Source organism: Rana temporaria, chromosome 4 (genome assembly GCF_905171775.1).
Source record: "Rana temporaria chromosome 4, aRanTem1.1, whole genome shotgun sequence".
Taxonomy (NCBI): domain Eukaryota; kingdom Metazoa; phylum Chordata; class Amphibia; order Anura; family Ranidae; genus Rana; species Rana temporaria.
The window spans coordinates 43,959,473-43,979,214 of record NC_053492.1 but is presented as its reverse complement, the minus strand read 5'-3'; the positions used below and the strand labels follow the sequence as shown (position 1 = coordinate 43,979,214).

Here is a 19,742-nt window from a genome sequence, read left to right as displayed (position 1 = left end):
CCCCCCCTCTTTTTTTTTTTTTTTTTTTTCCCCCCCCTCCTTCTCCCCCCCCCCTCCTTTCCCCCCCCCCCTCCTCCCCCCCCCCCGGATCTGTGTGCCATGCAATCTTCTTTATGGTTTATCTGCTTTCTGCTTCTATCGTTCCCTGGACGAACTTTTCTGTGGATTTGAACTCTTTCCACTTTTCCCAAACCATCCTGTTTTTGTCCTCTTCTCCTAACTCTCTGCAGGCAAGATACTCCATCTCTTCTATATATTCCACCCTTTCTATCCACTCTTTAATTGATGGCCTCTTTGGGTGTAGCCAATTTTTGGGGATCAGAGCCTTAGCTGCGTTTAACAACACTGGGACCAAAGTTGTTCCATATTGTTTTTTTGTTTTTTCAGTTCCATGAAACAAACAGGTCAGCGGGCTACATAGAATCGTCTCTCCTGTTATTTCTACAATATATTTCAGGATTTCTTTCCAAAATTCCTGTATTCTCGGGCAGTCCCACCATATATGTAGCGTTGTTCCTTTTTGTTTACAATTTCTCCAACATAGCTCTGAATTTCTAGGGTGGATCTTATTCATTCTTGATGGGGTCATGTGCCATCGCACCATGCATTTATAGTTTGCTTCTATGGTGGTAATGTCCGCAGCATGGTTATATACTGCACCTATCATTTGTGTTTTATCAATTTTTTTACCAATGTCGCTTTCCCATTTTTCTAAAAAGGGCAATGCTTCCTGGGTCTCGAGTTCTGTTAATATCCCGTATACCTTTGATATACCGTGTATCAGGGGCTTGTCCATGCTGCATATTTTTTCTATTGGAAATAGTGTCTTGTCTTCCCTAATTGGTTGTGGTAGTGTGCTCACAAAATGTTTTAACTGCATATATTCCCATTCACTCAAGCTTTGTTCCTCTTCCCCTATTTTTATCTCTTGTCTAAGTTTAATTTTTCCCCGTGTAATAATATCTTTTAATTTTTTCTCCCCTAAGTGTTTTCCAAAACGTGTTCCGTTACCTGGTGGAAAAAAATTTGTGCCTGCTAATGGGATTAATGGAGAGTTATACTCCCATTTTTCCCGTCTCAATATTGTGTCCCATATCCTAAATACGTTCCTTGTTATGTTGTGTGTGTTCGTGCTAAATTCCCTCATTTTCGGTGGTATCCATACGTTTCTATTTAATAGTGTCCCACTTAATATTTCTTCCATACGTACCCATTTTTTTTGTGTATGTGCGTTTGTCCATTCTACCAACCTAGCTAAGTTTACAGCAAAATAATATCTTTTTATATCGGGGAGCCCCAGCCCCCCTCCTTTTTTTTTCCTGCTCAACAGTGAATAGCTTACTCTAGCCTTTTTATCTGTCCATATATATTTCAGAATTACTGTTTTAATTACTTTGAAGAAGCTTTGCGGTATTTTTATTGGGAGCATTTGAAGTTTGTATGTTATCTTTGGTAAAATCATCATTTTGAACGCATTAATCTTGCCTATCCAGGAGATATGTTTTTTTGCTAGGTTTTTCAGGTCTTGGTTAATGTCGTTAATTAAGGGGACAAAGTTGGCCGAGTAGAGTTTTCCAACTTTAGATGTAATTTTTATACCCAAGTACGTTATAGCTTCTTTTTCCCATGTAAATGGATACTCTTTCTGTAGTTCTTCTGCTTCTTTTTTTTCTATCCCCAGGTTCAAAATTACCGTTTTTATCGGGTTTATTTTAAAATTTGAAAGTTCTCCATATCTTTTTATTTCCTTTATTACATTAGGGAGAGATACTCTAGGTTTGGTCAGGTAAAGTAGTATGTCATCCGCATACGCCGCCACTTTGTGTTCTTCGTCTCCCACTCTCACCCCTCCTATCCCCGGGTTTTCCCGGATTTTTGCTAACAACGGTTCCAGGGCTATTACATAAAGGAGAGGTGAGAGCGGGCACCCCTGTCTGGTTCCGTTTTCCATGTTGAACACAGATGACACACTCCCATTGACCTTCACCCTTGCCGTCGGGTGGCTGTACAGATTCTTTACCCATTTCATGAACCTTGGTCCCAGGCCTATGTTTTGTAAAGTTTCCATCATAAACCCCCAGTCGACTCTGTCAAATGCTTTTTCGGCATCTAAGGACATGAGTACGACTGGGGGTTTCTTTTTCGGGTCTTGTTGTAACAGTAACAGGGTCCTTATACTATTGTCTCTTCCTTCTCTGCCTGCTACAAAGCCCGCCTGATCTGAGTTTATTAATTGCGGCATTAAACCTTTTATCCTGGTTGCTAATATTTTCGCGTATACTTTCAGATCTGCGTTTAACAGTGCTATTGGACGATAGCTGGAACACAACGTTCCATCTTTTCCCGTTTTAGGGATAATAGAAATATTTGCCAAAAGAGATTCTTTTCTTATTTCTTCTTCCTCTCCTATTTTGTTAAAATAGTTACACATCTCTGGGACCAGGAGTTCGCTAAATGTTTTATAATATTTGATCGGCAAGCCATCGGGGCCTGGACTTTTCCCGCACGGGGTTTCCCGGAAGGCTCTATGTACCTCTTCTTGAGTTATTGGGGCCTCTAGGGATTCAATGTCATTTTGAGAGATTTTAGGTAATTTCGCTTCTTCTAAGTATTCCCTGATTTTCCTTTTTCTCATCTTTTCTTGCTCTTGTGTTTCCTTGGTTCTTATTGAATATAATGAACTATAAAAAGTCCGAAAGGATTCCGCTATTTCAGACGTCTTATATTTCATAAGGCCGTCTTGATTCTTTATTTTTTCGATGTAGTTTTTTTTTTTTTTTTCCCTGGATATTCTGGCTAAATGTTTCCCAGGTTTGTTCCCCCATTTATACCTCTCCTTTCTAACATTTTTGAATATGTCTCTTGTTTCAATCTTCATCAGATCTCTAAGCTGGGTCCTCTTTACAATAATCTCATGATATATTTCATTTTCTCCTCGTTCTTTATGCATTTGCTCCAGTTCAAATAGCTCAGTTGTTAATTTTTTCATGTTTAATTTCCTTATCTTTTTTTTCCCTGCTCCTATTGAGATTAATTTCCCTCTGATGTATGCCTTATGGGCCTCCCAAACGGTAGCTACCCTTACTTCAGGTGTGTTATTAAGGGTGAAATATTGATCCAAATCCATTCTCACTATGTTGTTTACCTCTATATCCTCTATAAGTTCTTCATTCAAGTTCCATGATCCTTTTCTTTGCTCTATTTCTTTGAATCTAATTTCCGCTATTACGGGAGCGTGATCTGAGATTGTAGATACCCCTATTGAAGTTTTGACTACCTCTTCCAATAACTCATGGTCTACCAATATATAGTCCAGTCTTGAGTATGTTCCGTGCACGGAGGAATAGTAGGTATAGTCTCTTTTATTTGGATATGTAATCCTCCAGGGGTCTATTAAACAGTAGCTATGCATTTTTTTTTTTAGTATTCTAAGCTGTTTAATATTTCGCCTCTGAACCCCGGATGTACTGTCCAGTTGATAGTCCATTGAGAGATTGAAATCTCCTGCTAGTATTACATGTCCCAATTTAAAGTCCATTAAGGCATTCAAAATCCCCCTCAGATATTTATGTGGTTGGCTGTTTGGGCAGTAAATATTTGCTAACGTGTATTTTTTCCCTTGGAGTACTCCTTTTAGGAACAAATAACGACCTTCCGGGTCTACTTTCCTATCTTCTACTGTAAAGGAGATATTCTTCCCTATTCCTATGGCGACCCCTTTTGCTCTCTTCTTTGGGGAGTCCCCGTAGTACCAACTAGGAACTGCCCGAGAATACAATCTGACATTAGAGTCCAGCGTTATGTGTGTCTCTTGCAGAAAAACTATTTCAGCGGAATACCTTTCAACTTCTCTTAGTACCATATGCCTTTTTTCAGGGCAACTGAGACCTCTTACGTTGTATGTTAAAAAATTTATGTTTGTCATATTTTTTTTTTTTTTTTTTTTTTCCCTCTGTCTTGGGTGTATATGTTCTTTCCTGCTGCATGACACACAGATCTGAATCCCTTTCCCCCCCTCTCTAATCTTCCCCTCTCCCTTCCCACCCAAACCCTCCCCTCTCCCTTCCCCCCCAAACTCCTCCTCCCCCTCCCTTCTCCCTCCCCCCCTCCCCTCCCCTCGTATCTTGCCCCGTTGTTCTTAATTTGGGGCTTTCTCCCCCCCACCCCCTCCCCCCCTTCCCCCAATTCGATCCCTGACCTACTGGTCATTTAGAGCTTTTTCTATTTGGCGCTCCTGGCGCTCTTTTGCTCTTCAGGCTGAGGTGGAGTTCTATTTTAGCCCGGTCTCCTATCTCCCTATACTGGGGGACTGGTGAAGAAGCGCTTTCTGGGTCTCCCCCCTCCCCCCTCCCCCGTCCCACTCCGATGGCTTACTAAATGAAGGGGTGTTCTCAGGGTCTCCCCTCTCCCCCATCCCCTACTAGTTGCTTACTGTCTTAGCCCCTCCCGTCCCCCCCCCCACCCTCCCCCCTCTCCCCCCCCCCCTTCTCCGGCAGACAGGATCATTAGTGATTTTTTGGTATTGGGATGCCTAAACTATTACAGAATTCTGGTATTTCCTCGATGAACCTCAGTCTTGCCGAAGTCCCGTTTTTCCTCCCTATCAAGCATGCTGGGAATCCCCAGTTGTACTGAATATCTTGCTCTTGTAGGATCCCCAACAATGGTTTTAAACTTCTTCTTCTTTTTAACGTCTCTTGGGACAGGTCTTGGTAAATTTGGATATTATGATGATCATATTCCAATGGCGACTTCCCTCTCAGGTTTCTCCAAAGTTGGTTTTTCTCTTCCCAGCTTTCAAATCGCACAATAATGTCTCTTGGATAATCCTGTGCTCTCTCTCTGGCTCGTCTTATCCTATGCGCTCGTTCTATTCTTAGGGGGGTCGTTATTTCTCTTTCTAATATTGGGTTACAAATTTTCCTTATTATTTCTGGCAAGTCCTCAGTTTGTGCGGTATCAGGAACTCCGCGTATTCTAATGTTCTTCCTTCTATCTCTATTCTCCTGATCTTCTACTTTATACGCCTGTTCTCGTTGATTAATTTTTAATGCTTTTATTTCATCTTCTAGTTTTTTAACTGAGGTTACATTTGAGTCGACTTTTTTCTCTACTTCTTCAACTCTTTCCAATATATGCCCCATATTTTTCTCCATTCTTTCCATTTGCGATTTGATTGATCTTTCTAGGGCAGCAAACATTCCCTCCATTTCCATTTTTGTTGGTAGGAGTGTCATATCCTGGGTTTCTTCCTTATTTCCCTGTTCTAATTCACTCTCTCCATCATGGTCAGATCTAGTCTCTAAGAATGTTTCTGAGAGTGTTTCTAAGTCTGCCAGTGTGTTAGTAGCCCCCTTTTTCTTGTCTCTCTTCCTATCCTTTTCTACTTGGCTTCCTCTACCCGTTGGTTGTTTTTCAACGGGCTGGTTATCTCCGTTTGTCCCATGTGTCACAAATTTACACATCGGGCCTGGGCTTTGACTTAACCGGGGAGCCTTTGGGATTGCCCCCCCTTTCGCTCCCCTTCCCCTTGTGGTCATCTTACTCCCCTCTTGGTTTTACAGTAATCTTGTTTACAACCGCTCTTTACTGTGCCCGTGTTGCGCCCATGATATGACAACCAGAGGTTTATAGACGTTTTGTGGTAATTTCGTTTTGGGCCAGGGGGGCAAACCAATCTATGTGGTCCCCCTTTCTCTCTCTAGTAGGGGGGCAGGGAAAAAAAAAAAAAAAAAAAAAAAAAAAAAAAAAAGGGGGGGGAGAAGAAAGGACAGGGAAAAAAAAACAGAGCTCCAAGAGGTTTTTCTGTTTTTTGGTTTTTTTTTGAGGTTACAGAGCTGGCAGGGAGTTTTGAGGATAGTAACCCAAGAGGATCCTACTGAGTCCGTCACTTGAAATGGTCTCGCGTCTACACAGCACTTTTCTACTGAATTGAACTACACATTTTTTTTCTTTTTTTTTTTTCCTCCTTTCCTTAACCGATGTTTCCTCTTTTTTTTTTTTTTTTTTTTTTTCCCACTGCCTATCAAAGCGCTCTTTTTTATCTCAGTGTATTTCCTTCAATAAGGTATTGCTGTGAGCCGTGGGACTTACATCCAGTTGGCAGGCTTTTCAAGCGTATTTCTCACGAAATCTTGGGTGCCACATAAGTATATATCCAGTATGCCATTCAGCTGTTCAGGTTGCCTATAACATTTATACGCGGGCACCCACTACTGCCTGTTTATTCTGTCTGGGGCTTTCTCAAAGTATAATATAAATTGATTATCCAAGTGTCCCAGAGCCCAAATGTCCAAGTATCCGCATTATCGGTATAAACAATAGAGATAGAAAATTAACAAGGGAGGTGACCGCCGACAAACAAATAAAATCCGTTCACCCTGGTAGTTATCCCGCTAAGCACTCGTCGCCTCTGTCACCAACCTCCCGTCTTCATCCCAATCTCACAAGAAACGTTACCACCTCTATTGCAGGTATCTCACAAATATCAGTTCATGAGAGAAGCGTTGCACTCACCGCTCTGACGAATATGGTGTGCTCACAGGTCCATTGATTTGGAAAAAAAAAAACTCTGAAGAGAAGGCTGGTGTAATATTTTTAAATCTTACCCGCTTGTTGGTGTTCTTCTAGGAGCCAGCTCCTTACTTACACACATCTCCTCCTTCCAATTTACTTTGAGTTACTTTGAGCTACGAGGTGCTGGGTTTCATTTCTGTCAGCTTCTGCTCCCCATGTGGGGGCCCACATACCGCGGTCTACAACGACTTAGTACAGCTGCACGCGTACCCCAGAGAACGGGGGAGGGGGGGCCGCCGAGCGCACGAGCTGCTCTGCTCTCACGAAGGGCTTGGTTCACCTCGCCTCCCTCCCTGCAGCCCCTCCCGCTCTATGTGCTCCGTGTGTTTGGGCTTTCCAAGCGCCGTCCTCACCACTCTGCGCTGCAAGCCTCAATCACCGCAGCACAGGAAGAGCCGTGCACACCGTCCACGCTGCAGCCCAGGGGACTCTCAGGCAGCCGGGATCCGTAAGTAGGGGGCACGTTTACAGCACAGGGGCAGCATCTCTGAGCCGGGGGGGGGGAGGTGATCAGGCGGGGAGAGGTCCGGGCCCCTCGCTTCACTTCACGTCTCCACGGTCAGCACAGGGTTGGAGAGCGAGGGCTCCCGTCTAGCAGCTCCTCCGCTCCGACCGCGCCATCCCTAGACTCCTCCCTCTTCCACCCGTATCTATGCTGTGTTACTATAGAACAATAGGATAGAGGTAATACAGGCAGGAATACAGAGCTCCAATCATTATACTTGAAGGCTAATTTTGCGATCTTACCTTTAAAGCGGTTGTAAACCCGCATATAATTTTTTTTTTTACACCTGCAAGGAAAAAGCCATAATGAGCTAGTTTGCACCTCATATTAGCTCATTATGAAATACTTACCTCGGAACTCGAGCGTGTCTTCCGGGTATGGCCGCTCCAGCGCTGTGATTGGCTGGAGCGGCGATGACGTCGCGTGCGCGCGGGGAGATTATCTTTCTGGCATGGGTCGGCGGGGCCGGCCCTTCAGCCGAGGATCCCCCCTGCGCATGCGCCGCTGCAATCAGTGGCGCATTGCGAGGGGAATATCTCCTAAACCGTACAGGTTTAGGAGATATTCTTCATACCTACAGGTAAGCCTTATTATAGGCTTACCTGTAGGCAAAAGTCAAAAAAGTGATAACAATCTGTTATCACTTTAAGTGATAACAGATTGCAGAAGTACTGAAATACTTGAAGATGTTTTGCAACCCATCCAAGCAGTTCCCTCTTCTCTAATCATTAGAACTAGGAAAGCCACTTGAGTGAGTGGTGAACCATCTTCAACATTACTGAACAAGTCCAGTTGAACTGCTACTAGCTATATCATCACCTGGACCAGGATAGGGCAGAGGCAGAGGAGGGACCAAACTTACCTACTGCACTGCTGGGAGGGGGAGGGGGGCATCAGTGACAGGAGCTGGCTCTACATCAAAAATCGATTTGCTCCTGCTGCAACTAATTTGTAGATAATCCTATTTTTTTTTAATTAATCCGTGGAATTAAAAAAAGTACAAACTGTTTAAGTAAAAGTAAACAATGTGTGCAACAGCATTTACAACTGCCAGCAGAAATCTACTGATTCTTGCTGGCAGCAGTTCCTGGCCAAACACAAACTCCCTTGTGTAGGTAGCCTAAAACTATTTATTTGTATTTGTTTGATTTTGTATCATGAAATTAAAAACTTGTGGGGATAGGGGGTTGGGGTGCTCTATGATATCCTCACCTTAAGTGCCAGAGGAACATATTCTTGCACTGAACTGAACAAATGAAAACCTTCATAGTTTTTACACTTTTATGTAGGTAAAATATATAAATACACATGTTGCTTATAACAACATTTTCTTAATGTGTTCCAGGTTCCCCACCTTCTGGTTCTGATGCCAACACAAAACAAGAAAGTAAGTGTTCTGCATACTTTTCAAAGTCATTGATTCAGAAAATTTTTGACTGCTAGTATTTCGCAGCTCATGTATTTTTTCCTCAAATCTGTGAATACCACCCAACGTCTTTAAACTTCAATTTGAACCCATTGGGGTAGCGTTCATTAATTAGGGATTCCGCGGGTCACCTCTAACGGATTGATGACTTTGATGATAATCATGTGATAGTCTATTTTACATTGTGAGTTTTATGTAATGGAATCTTTGGGTTCTTCTTTAAATGCTGCAAAATGAAATTGATGTATTTTACTCTATGAATAAATCTTTTGCTGTGCCTTTAAAATCCCATCCGTCATTATAGTTATTTTTAAGGCACAACCAAAAGATATATTTATAGAGTAAAATACATCAATTTTATTGTGCGAAATTTAAAAAGAACCCGGAGGTTCCAAAACATGAAACACACAATGTAAAATCAAAGATCATATGATTATCATCAAAGTCATCAATCCTCTAGAGGGGACCCGCTAAATCTCAAATCTGTGAATTCCAACCAACGCGGTTCAACTTCAATTTGAACACATTGGGGTAACATTCATCAATTAAGAATCCCGCGGCTCACCTCTAGTGGATTGATAACTGATGATTATCATGTGATATTCTATTTTACATGGTGAGTTTTATGTAATGGAATGTTCGGGTTCTTTTTTAACATTCGCAGAATAAATTTGATGTATTTTACTCTATGAATAAATCTTTTGCGGTGCCTTAAAAATCAGATCCCACATTGAGTTATTTGTACTAGTTTAGAAGTAACTTGCTACTTCTAATGTGGTGGGGAGATCAATCGCCAATTTGTATCTGTGCTGTGTTACTATAGAGCAATGGGATATACAGTAGGTGTTTGTGATATTGTGCTTTTAGCAGGACAGCGTCGCGCTGATACTCGGCGACAGGGTGCCGAGATCTCGCCGACATCTCACACTCACTGGAATAGTGACAGCACATCCCAGCAAGCGCGTCATAGAAGCGACGGGAGATCCGACTTGGATTCCCGCCAATTCTACACGTGTGCGGCGTTTGTTATGAATCCTGAGGGGGAAGTCCCCGCCGGATTTTAAATAAAAATCCGGCATGGGTCCCCCCCTCAGGAGCATACCGGGCCCTTAGGTCTGTTATGGGTTGTAAGGAGAGCCCCCCTACGCCGAAAAAAACGGCGTAGGGGGTCCCCCTACAATCCATACCAGACCCGTATCCAAAGCACGCTACCCGGCCAGCCAGGAAGGGAGTGGGGACGAGCGAGCGCCCCCCCCCCTCCTGAGCCGTACCAGGCTGCATGCCCTCAACATGGGGGGGTTGGGTGCTCTGGGGCAGGGGGGCGCACTGCGGCCCCCCACCTCAGAGCACCCTGTCCCCATGTTGATGAGGACAGGGCCCCTTCCCGACAACCCTGGCCGTTGGTTGTCGGGGTATGCGGGCGGGAGGCTTATCGGAATCTGGGAGCCCCCTTTAATAAGGGGGCCCCCAGATACCGGCCCCCCCACCCTAAGTGAATGAGTATGGGGTACATCGTACCCCTACCCATTCACCTGCAAGAAAAGTGGTAAAAACACAAATAAACCACACAGTGTATTAAAATATTTTATTTTTCTGCTCCGGAGGCCGCCCCCTGTCTTCTTTATTAGCTCTTTTACCAGGGGGGGCTTCTTCTTTGACGTCTTCGGGTGGGTGGGGGCCGCCGTCTGGTTCTCTTCCACCGCCGGGGGGGTGGCTTTTAAAAAAGCCCCCACCCCCCCGGCGGGTTTCCTCCGGCGTCTTCGGCGGGGCTCTTCTTCTTCCGCTATCCCGACGGGTCTTCTCCGCTATCCGGGGGGTCTCGCCGCTGTTGACTCGTCGCACCCCGGTTCTTCGTCTCGCAGTCCGGTCCCTTCTTCCGTGCTGTACGTCTTCTTCCGCTGTGACGTCATGTTCTTCACTTCTCTTCTTCTCCCGATGTTGACTCGCCGGTCCTCCTCGCTGAAATGACGGATGCGCGCCTTGCATCGGACCTATATAGGCCTCCCAGTCCCATCATGCTCTGTACCTACCCATGTGATACCTACCACGTGGTAGGTATCACATGGGTAGGTACAGAGCATGATGGGACTGTGAGGCCTATATAGGTCCGATGCAAGGCGCGCATCCGTCATTTCAGCGAGGAGGACCGGCGAGTCAACATCGGGAGAAGAAGAGAAGTGAAGAACATGACGTCACAGCGCGGAAGAAGACGTACAGCACGGAAGAAGGGACCGGACTGCGAGACGAAGAACCGGGGTGCGACGAGTCAACAGCGGAGAGCGGCGAGACCCCCCGGATAGCGGAGAAGACCCGTCGGGATAGCGGAAGAAGAAGAGCCCCGCCGAAGACGCCGGAGGAAACCCGCCGGGGGGGTGGGGGCTTTTTTAAAAGCCACCCCCCCCCGGCGGTGGAAGAGAACCAGACGGCGGCCCCCACCCACCCGAAGACGTCAAAGAAGAAGCCCCCCCTGGTAAAAGAGCTAATAAAGAAGACAGGGGGCGGCCTCCGGAGCAGAAAAATAAAATATTTTAATACACTGTGTGGTTTATTTGTGTTTTTACCACTTTTCTTGCAGGTGAATGGGTAGGGGTACGATGTACCCCATACTCATTCACTTAGGGTGGGGGGCCGGTATCTGGGGGCCCCCTTATTAAAGGGGGCTCCCAGATTCCGATAAGCCTCCCGCCCGCATACCCCGACAACCAACGGCCAGGGTTGTCGGGAAGGGGCCCTGTCCTCATCAACATGGGGACAGGGTGCTCTGAGGTGGGGGGCCGCAGTGCGCCCCCCTGCCCCAGAGCACCCAACCCCCCATGTTGAGGGCATGCAGCCTGGTACGGCTCAGGAGGGGGGGGGGGCGCTCGCCCCCACTCCCTTCCTGGCTGGCCGGGGAGCGTGCTTTGGATACGGGTCTGGTATGGATTGTAGGGGGACCCCCTACGCCGTTTTTTTCGGCGTAGGGGGGCTCTCCTTACAACCCATAACAGACCTAAGGGCCCGGTATGCTCCTGAGGGGGGGACCCATGCCGGATTTTTATTTAAAATCCGGCGGGGACTTCCCCCTCAGGATTCATAACAAACGCCGCACGCGTGTAGAATTGGCGGGAATCCAAGTCGGATCTCCCGTCGCTTCTATGACGGCTCTGTCTCCATCGCGGCAAGCCAGCTCGGCGCTGGCTCCCGCGATGGGGCTCGTAGGTGCTCAATCTCGCCGAGAAAGAGAGCGAGATTGACACAAAATCGGGTTCACCTACTGTAGGTAATTTAAGTGGGAATACGGAGCTCCAATCATTATACTTGAAGGCTAATCTTGAGATCTTACCTTTAAGTTATAACAGATTGCAGAAGTTCTGAAATACTTGAAGATGTTTTACAACCCATCCAAGCAGTTTCCTAATCATTAGAAATTAGAAACTTGGGGTGCACTATGACATCTTCACCTTAAGTGCCAGAGGAACTCACTCTTGCACTGACCTGGACGAATGAAAACCTTCATAGTTTTTACACTTTTAGGTAGGTAAATAATATAAATACACATGCTGCTTATAACAGCATTTTCTTAATGTCTTCCAGACTCCCAGGGTAATGGTTCTGGTTACCCCACAATCAACCAAGGTAAGTGTTTGGCATACTATTCAAAGCCAGTGATTCAGAAAATATTGACTGCTAGTTTTTGGCAGCTCATGTATTTTTTCCTTTAAGTAGGAATCAATACTGTTTTTACATTTTTTCTTTTTAAAATATGTATGAATTTGATCAGCTTAGGCCTTGACTGACAACAGGACTGGGAAGGGGGAGCGACTGGGTCTCTCTGGAATGCAGAGCCTCTGGCACCCTTAGAAATGTTGGAGGTGTTTAAAATGGAAACTTCAAGTATAATGAGCTACAATCATTATACTTGAAGGCTAATCTTGCGATCTTGCCTTTACGTTATAACAGATTGTAGAAGTTCTGAAATACTTGAAGATGTTTTGCAACCCATCCAAGCAGTTCCCTCTTCTCTAATCATTAGAACTAGTAAAGAAACTTGAGTGAGTTGTGAACCATATTCAGCATTACCAAACAAGTTCAGTTGAACTGTTACCAACTATATCATAACCTAGACCAGGATGGGGCAGAGGCAGAGGAGGGATTAAACATACCTACTGCATTGTGGGGAGGTGGAGGGGGGCATCAGTGACAGGCGCTGGCTTTGCATCGAAGATCTATTTGCTCCTGCTGCAACTAATTTGTAGGTAATCCTAATTATTTTTTTTATTAATCCGTGGAGTTAAAAAAAGTACAAACTGTTTAAGTAAAAGTAAAGTAAACAATGTGTGCAACAGCATTTACAACTGCCAGCAGAAATCTACTGATTCTTGCTGGCAGCAGTCCCTGGCCAAACACAAACTCCCTTGTGTGGGTAGCCTAAAACTACTTATTTGTATTTGTTTTTTTTGTATCATGAAATTAAAAAACTTGTGGGGAGAGGGTGTCGGGGTGCTCTATGATATCATCACCTTAAGTGCCAGAGGAACTTATTCTTGCACTTAACTGAACAAATGTAAATCTTCATAGTTTTTACACTTTTATGTAGGTAAAATATATAAATACACATGTTGCTTATAACAACATTTTCTTAATGTGTTCCAGAATCCCCACCTTCTGGTTCTGATGCCAACACAAACCAAGAAAGTAAGTGTTCTGCATACTTTTCAAAGTCATCAATCCACTAGAGGGGACTCGCTGAGTCTCACATCTGTGAATACCACCCAACGTGGTTCAACTTCAATTTAAACACATTGGGGTAGCATTCATTAATTAGGGAGTCCGCGGGTCACCTCTAACGGAATGATGACTTTGATGATAATCATGTGATAGTTTTTTTTACATTGTGAGTTTCATGTTATAGAACCTTCGGGTTCTTTTTTAAATTTTGCAAAATACAATTGATGTATTTTACTCTATGAATAAATCTTTTGCGGTGCCTTAAAAATCCCATCCGTCATTAAGCTTATTCTACTAGTTCTGGAAGAAACTTGCTATTTCTTATGTGGTGGGGAGATCAATCGCCAATTTGTATCTATGCTGTGGTACTATAGAACAATGGGATAGAGGTAATATAGATGGGAATACGGAGCTACAATCATTATACTTGAAGGGTAATCTTGCGATCTTGCCTTTACGTGATAACAGATTGTAGAAGTTCTGAAATACTTGAAGATGTTTTGCAACCCATCCAAGCAGTTCCCTCTTCTCTAATCATTAGAACTTGGAAAGCCACTTGAGTGAGTGGTGAACCATCTTCAGCATTACCAAAAAAGTTCAGTTGAACTGCTACTAGCTATATCATCACCTGGACCAGGATGGGGCGGAGGCAGAGGAGGGACCAAACTTACCTACTGCACTGTGGGGAGGGGCGCATCAGTGACAGCTGCTGGCTCTACATCAAAAATTGATTTGCTCCTGCTGCAACTAATTTGTACACAATCCTAATTCATTTTTTTTATTAATCCGTGGATTTAAAAAAAGTACAAACTGTTTAAGTAAAAGTAAACAATGTGTGCAACAGCATTTACAACTGCCAGCAAACATGTAATGATTCTTGCTGGCAGCAGTCCCTGGCCAAACACAAACTCCCTTGTGTGGGTAGCCTAAAACTATTTATTTGTATTTGTTTGTTTTTGTATCATGAAATTAAAAAACTTGTGGGGATAGGGGGTTGGGGTGCTCTATTATATCCTCACCTTAAGTGCCAGAGGAACTCATTCTTGCACTGAACTGAACAAATGAAAACATTCATAGTTTTTACACTTTTATGTAGGTAAAATATATAAATACTCATGTTGCTTATAACAACATTTTCTTAATGTGTTCCAGGTTCCCCAGCTTCTGGTTCTGATGCCAACACAAAACAAGAAAGTAAGTGTTCTGCATACTTTTCAAAGTCATTGATTCAGAAAATATTGACTGCTAGTATTTGGCAGCTCATGTATTTTTTCCTCAAATCTGTGAATACCACCCAACATCTTTAAACTTCAATATGAACCCATTGGGGTAGCGTTCATTAATTAGGGATTCCGCGGGTCACCTCTAACGGATTGATGACTTTGATGATAATCATGTGATAGTCTATTTTACATTGTGAGTTTTATGTAATGGAACCTTCGGGTTCTTTTTTAAATTTTGCAAAAAAAAATTGATGTATTTTACTCTATGAATAAATCTTTTGCGGTGCCTTAAAAATCCCATCCGTCATTATAGTTATTTTTAAGGCACAACCAAAAGATATATTTATAGAGTAAAATACATCAATTTTATTGTGCAAAATTTTAAAAAGAACCCGGAGGTTCCATAACTTGAAACACACAATGTAAAATCAAAGATCATATGATTATCTTCAAATTCATCAATCCGCTAGAGCAGACCCGCTGAGTCTCAAATCTGTGAATATCAACCAACGCGGTTCAACTTCAATTTGAACACATTGGGGTAACATTCATCAATTAGGGATCCCGCGGCTCACCTCTAGTGGATTGATGACTGATGATAATCATGTGATATTCTATTTTTTTTACAGAAAAAGCTCTTTATTAGACAATTCAGCATTACAGTTTAAGCAAGTTACAAAACATATCAGCACAGCAAGATACATTCAGAACGTTCACGGTTGGGCGGGGAGACCCGCCCAAACATCAACTAGGATGGTAGCTCTATCAATCGTCCAGTGATACACCACAGCCCGGCAACCCCTCCACCCCCATCAGCCCCCTCGGTATACAGGTTAATATGCACATTGGAAATCCTTGGGGGGGGGGGGGGCAGGGAGGTGACCGGGTCCAAGGAAAGCATTCCAGGGGATACAGATCCAGTCAAGAAAAAGGATGGAAATGTGGGGGCTCAAAGGGGGGTCAGGAGAGGGGGAGGAGGGCACCACACCGACTCCATCAATAATACATGAGGCAGGAGGGGGGTAAAAAATTGCACAGGCGTCAGACCAGGCAGACCACACCTTGTCATACTTCCCCGGACACTGCCTGCTTTCATAAGTCAGCTTATACAGTGGGAGCACTGAGGTCACCGATCTCCGCCAGGATTCATGAGTAGGAGGGTCCTTGGATTTCCATTTTAGCATAATCTCCCGTATAAGGAGAATGTTAAGCACAACTTGCAGTACCTATCTCCCTCCACATCTCCCATATAACTCAACAGTAGAATTTTCGGGTCAGGCTGTATCTCAATCCTGTAGATATCCCCGAGAGTGGAGGCCACGGCAGCCCAATAGGGCTGAAGTTTGGGACAGGACCAGACCATATGCCAAAAGGTTCCTACCTTCTGTCTGCACCTCGGGCAATGGGGATCTTTCTGGGGATACACTCGTGCCAGCCTCTGTGGGGTATAGTAGGCCCTGTGTAGAAACTTAAGCTGCGCGAATCTATCTCTGGCGGCAATCAGAGAGGAAATATATACAGTAAGACAGTCCTCCCACTCCTCCTCCCCAAGAGATGGGATGTCCTCCCTCCATCTATCCCATATTTTAGTGATCTTGGCATCATGACCCACCGTGAGGTAGAGATACAGAGAGGAGAGAGGATGCCCCATGACGTCCGAGATCAGAAGACGTTCTTTGGAGTCTGACTCCACGGTCGGGGGTTGAGGAAACTGTGCCCTAAAGGCATGATGCAACTGCCAATATCGGAACTGGAAGAAGGCCGGCAAGGAGTAACTGCCACGCAGCTCTTGAAATGTCCGTAGCTTACCCTCTGAGACTATGTGTCTAATCTTAATGATTTCCTTTTTGGCCCATATAGCTGGGTCGGGGATGCTATCAAGGTGGGGCAGCATAGGGTTACCCCATAGGGGAGCGTGCGGGGAGACCCGATTCGGCTGTCTATATATCGCTCTTGCTTCCTGCCAAACTTTCACCGTGGTACGCATGAGCGTGGTCATGGAGGGGCTAGCTCTAAGGCCTCTGAACGGCAGGTTGCTAAGTGCTGCATATGAGCCCAGAATAGCCGCCTCCAGCATCACCGCCGGATTCTGTTTCGGTTGGGAGAACCACCACCTCACAGTAACCAATACCGCGGCCCAATAGTAAATCCTGAAGTTTGGGAGTGCCAGTCCCCCACCCGACATGGGGAGGTACAAAATTTTCCTCGCCACCCTGGGGGGCCGTCCGGCCCACACAAAGGACAGAGCCACACTCTCCAGGCTCCGGAAGAAGGATCCGGGAAGAGGAGAGGGCGTGCTCCGGAAAAAGTATAGAAACTTTGGTAGAAAAACCATTTTCAGGAGATTAACTCTTCCAACAGGTGTCAGGGGTAGGGAACGCCACACTGCACACTTAGACACAAGCTGCGACACTAGAGGCTGTATATTATTTCCCACATAGTCTTCAACTCTGCTTGTGATCTTAACGCCCAGGTAGGTGAACTCATCCACCCACCTGAGTGGGTTGGCTACCGGAGGTCTCTGGAAATTAGGACCAAGCGGAAAAAGGACCGATTTGTCCCAATTTATACGAATCCCAGAGTAACGCCCAAATTGATCAAACATCCTCAACTCCATCCGCAGCAAGGACGAGGCATCCTCCAGGTACAACAAGGTGTCGTCCGCATACAGAGACAATTTCTCCTCCCGCGTGCCCACACGGATCCCACGCACCCCCTCCTCGGCCCTAAGCTGAATGGCCAGCGGTTCCAGTGCAAGTGCAAATAGGCCCGGGGAAAGCGGACAGCCTTGCCGCGTGCCCTGGGATAATGGGAAAGCCTCCGAGATGCAGCTATTGGTACGAATTCTGGCTACCGGGCCAGCATATAGCATACGCACCCATTGTATGAAACCCGGGCCGAACCCAAATCCCTGGAGGACCTTCCAAAGGTAGCCCCACTCGACAGAGTCAAAGGCCTTCTCCGCGTCGAGTGAGGCCACCACTCCCGTTGACTCCCCGTCCGCTCTGTCCACATGGGTAAGAAGCCGCCTAATGTTAATATCTGTGCCCCTGCCCGGCATGAACCCAGTCTGGTCCGGGTGGATTAAAGCCGCTATGACCGTATTTAACCTAATGGCGAGCACCTTGGCCAGTATTTTTGCATCTACATTAAGGAGGGAGATGGGGCGGTATGAGGAGCAGTACAACGGGTCCTTTCCGGGCTTGGGAATCACAACAATGACCACCTCTTTAATGGTGTCAGGAAGTCCCCCAGATTCCCTTGATGAGGCAAACACCACCTGTAGCCTAGGGGCCAGTTCAGTAGCATAATGCTTGTAGAACTCCACAGGGACACCATCAGGCCCCGGTGTCTTGCCAGGTTGCATAGACTTCAGAGCCAGGATGATCTCCTTTACCGTAATGGGGGGATCTAACCGATCTTGGTACGTAGACGTGAGGACCGGGAGGTCGACATCAGCCAAGTAGCTAGTCAGGTCTTCCTCCCCATAATCCACCCTGGAGGTGTATAGAGCCTGATAAAATTCAGCAAAGCAAAGATTGATCTCAGTCGGGGAGTGTACCGCATCCCCAGCTGAGTTCTGTATCTGCGAGATCCTGAAGCCCCCCGTTTGTTCTTTTGAGGGCCATGCTAGAAGTCGCCCCGACCTCTCCCCCTGTTCAAAAATCCTGTGAGATTGAGCCAGCAGTTTCTTCTGCGTGAGCGAAGTACGCAGGCAGAGGACCTCTTTATTTAGGGCCTGTAGTTGTGTGTAGTGCTGGGGATCCCTTGTCCTAACATACGTTGCCTCCCTTAGCGATGCCTCCCTTTCTGCTCTGGTCAGGTCCGCCCTACGCTCTCTGCGAACCCTGGCGATAATGGTCTGGTAGTGACCCCGTGTTGCAGCCTTGAAGGCGTCCCACACCGTCTCCGCCGCAGCAGAGTCAGCATTGGCTGTCCAATAGCCTGTCAGCTCATTTCCAAACTGTCCCTCCACCTCAGCATCTGATATCCAGTATCTCGACAACCTCCACAAGTTAGGCAACAAACCCAGAGAGAGATCCAGAACCAGGAGCAAAGGCGCATTGGTCCGAGATCCCCCTAGGCAGTATGCGAATATCCTGGACCCTTGGCATGACAGGGCCTCCCGCATATACCAGATCAATGCGGGAGAACGTCTTGTGGGATGCTGAGTGGCACGTATAGGTTCGGACTTGGGGATTTCTCCACCTCCACAGTGATATTCTATTTTACCTGGTGAGTTTTATGTAATGGAACGTTCGGGTTCTTTTTTAACATTCGCAGAATAAATTTGATGTATTTTACGCTATGAATAAATCTTTTGCGGTGCCTTAAAAATCCGATCCCTCATTGAGTTATTTGTACTAGTTTAGAAGTAACTTGCTACTTCTTATGTGGTGGGGAGATCAATCGGCAATTTGTATCTATGCTGTGTTTCTATAAAACAATCGGCGTGATAACGGAGCTACAATCATTATACTTTAAGGCTAATCTTGCAATCTTACCTTTAAGTTATAACAGATTGCAGAAGTTATGAAATACTTGAAGATATTTTACAACCCATCCAAGCAGTTCCCTCTTCTCTAATCATTAGAACTAGGAAAGCCACTTGAGTGAGTGGTGAACCATCTTCAGCATTAACAAACAAGTTCAGTTGAACGGTTACCAGCTATATCATAACCTGGACCAGGATGGGGTGGAGGCAGAGGAGGGACCAAACATACCTTACTGCACTGTGGGGAGGTGGAGGGGGGTATCAGTGACAGTCGCTGGCTCTGCATCGAAAATCTATTTGCTCCTGCTGCAACTAATTTGTAGATAATCCTAATTCGTTTTTTTATTAATCCGTGGAGTTAAAAAAAGTACAAACTGTTTAAGAAAAAAGTAAACAATGTGTGCAACAACATTTACAGCTGCCAGCAGAAATCTAATGATTCTTGCTGGCAGCAGTCCCTGGCCAAATACAAACTCCCTTGTGTAGGTAGCCTAAAACTATTTATTTGTATTTGTTTGTTTTTGTATCATGAAAATAAAAAAACTTGTGGGGATAGGGGGTTGGGGTGCTCTATGATATCCTCACCTTAAGTGCCAGAGGTACGTATTCTTGCACTGAACTAAACAAATGAAAACCTTCATAGTTTTTACACTTTTATGTAGGTAAAATATATAATTAAACATGTTGCTTATAACAACATTTTCTTAATGTGTTCCAGGTTCCCAGGGTTCTGGTTCTGATGTCGACACAAACCAACAAAGTAAGTGTTCTGCATACGTTTCAAAGTCAGTGATTCAGAAAATATTGACT

At 45.2% G+C, this 19,742-nt stretch overlaps 1 protein-coding gene across 1 annotated transcript in view; it reads left to right on the top strand.

Annotated features, from left to right (window-relative positions):
* Nucleotides 1-19,742, top strand: part of LOC120935607 (hornerin-like) — a 332,059-nt gene that overhangs the window by 22,636 nt on the left and 289,681 nt on the right. The window contains exons 4-8 of the mRNA XM_040347655.1: nucleotides 8,427-8,468; nucleotides 12,081-12,122; nucleotides 13,140-13,181; nucleotides 14,367-14,408; nucleotides 19,651-19,692. Coding sequence (XP_040203589.1) covers nucleotides 8,427-8,468; nucleotides 12,081-12,122; nucleotides 13,140-13,181; nucleotides 14,367-14,408; nucleotides 19,651-19,692 — 210 coding nt within the window. The remainder of the gene's footprint in view (nucleotides 1-8,426; nucleotides 8,469-12,080; nucleotides 12,123-13,139; nucleotides 13,182-14,366; nucleotides 14,409-19,650; nucleotides 19,693-19,742) is intronic.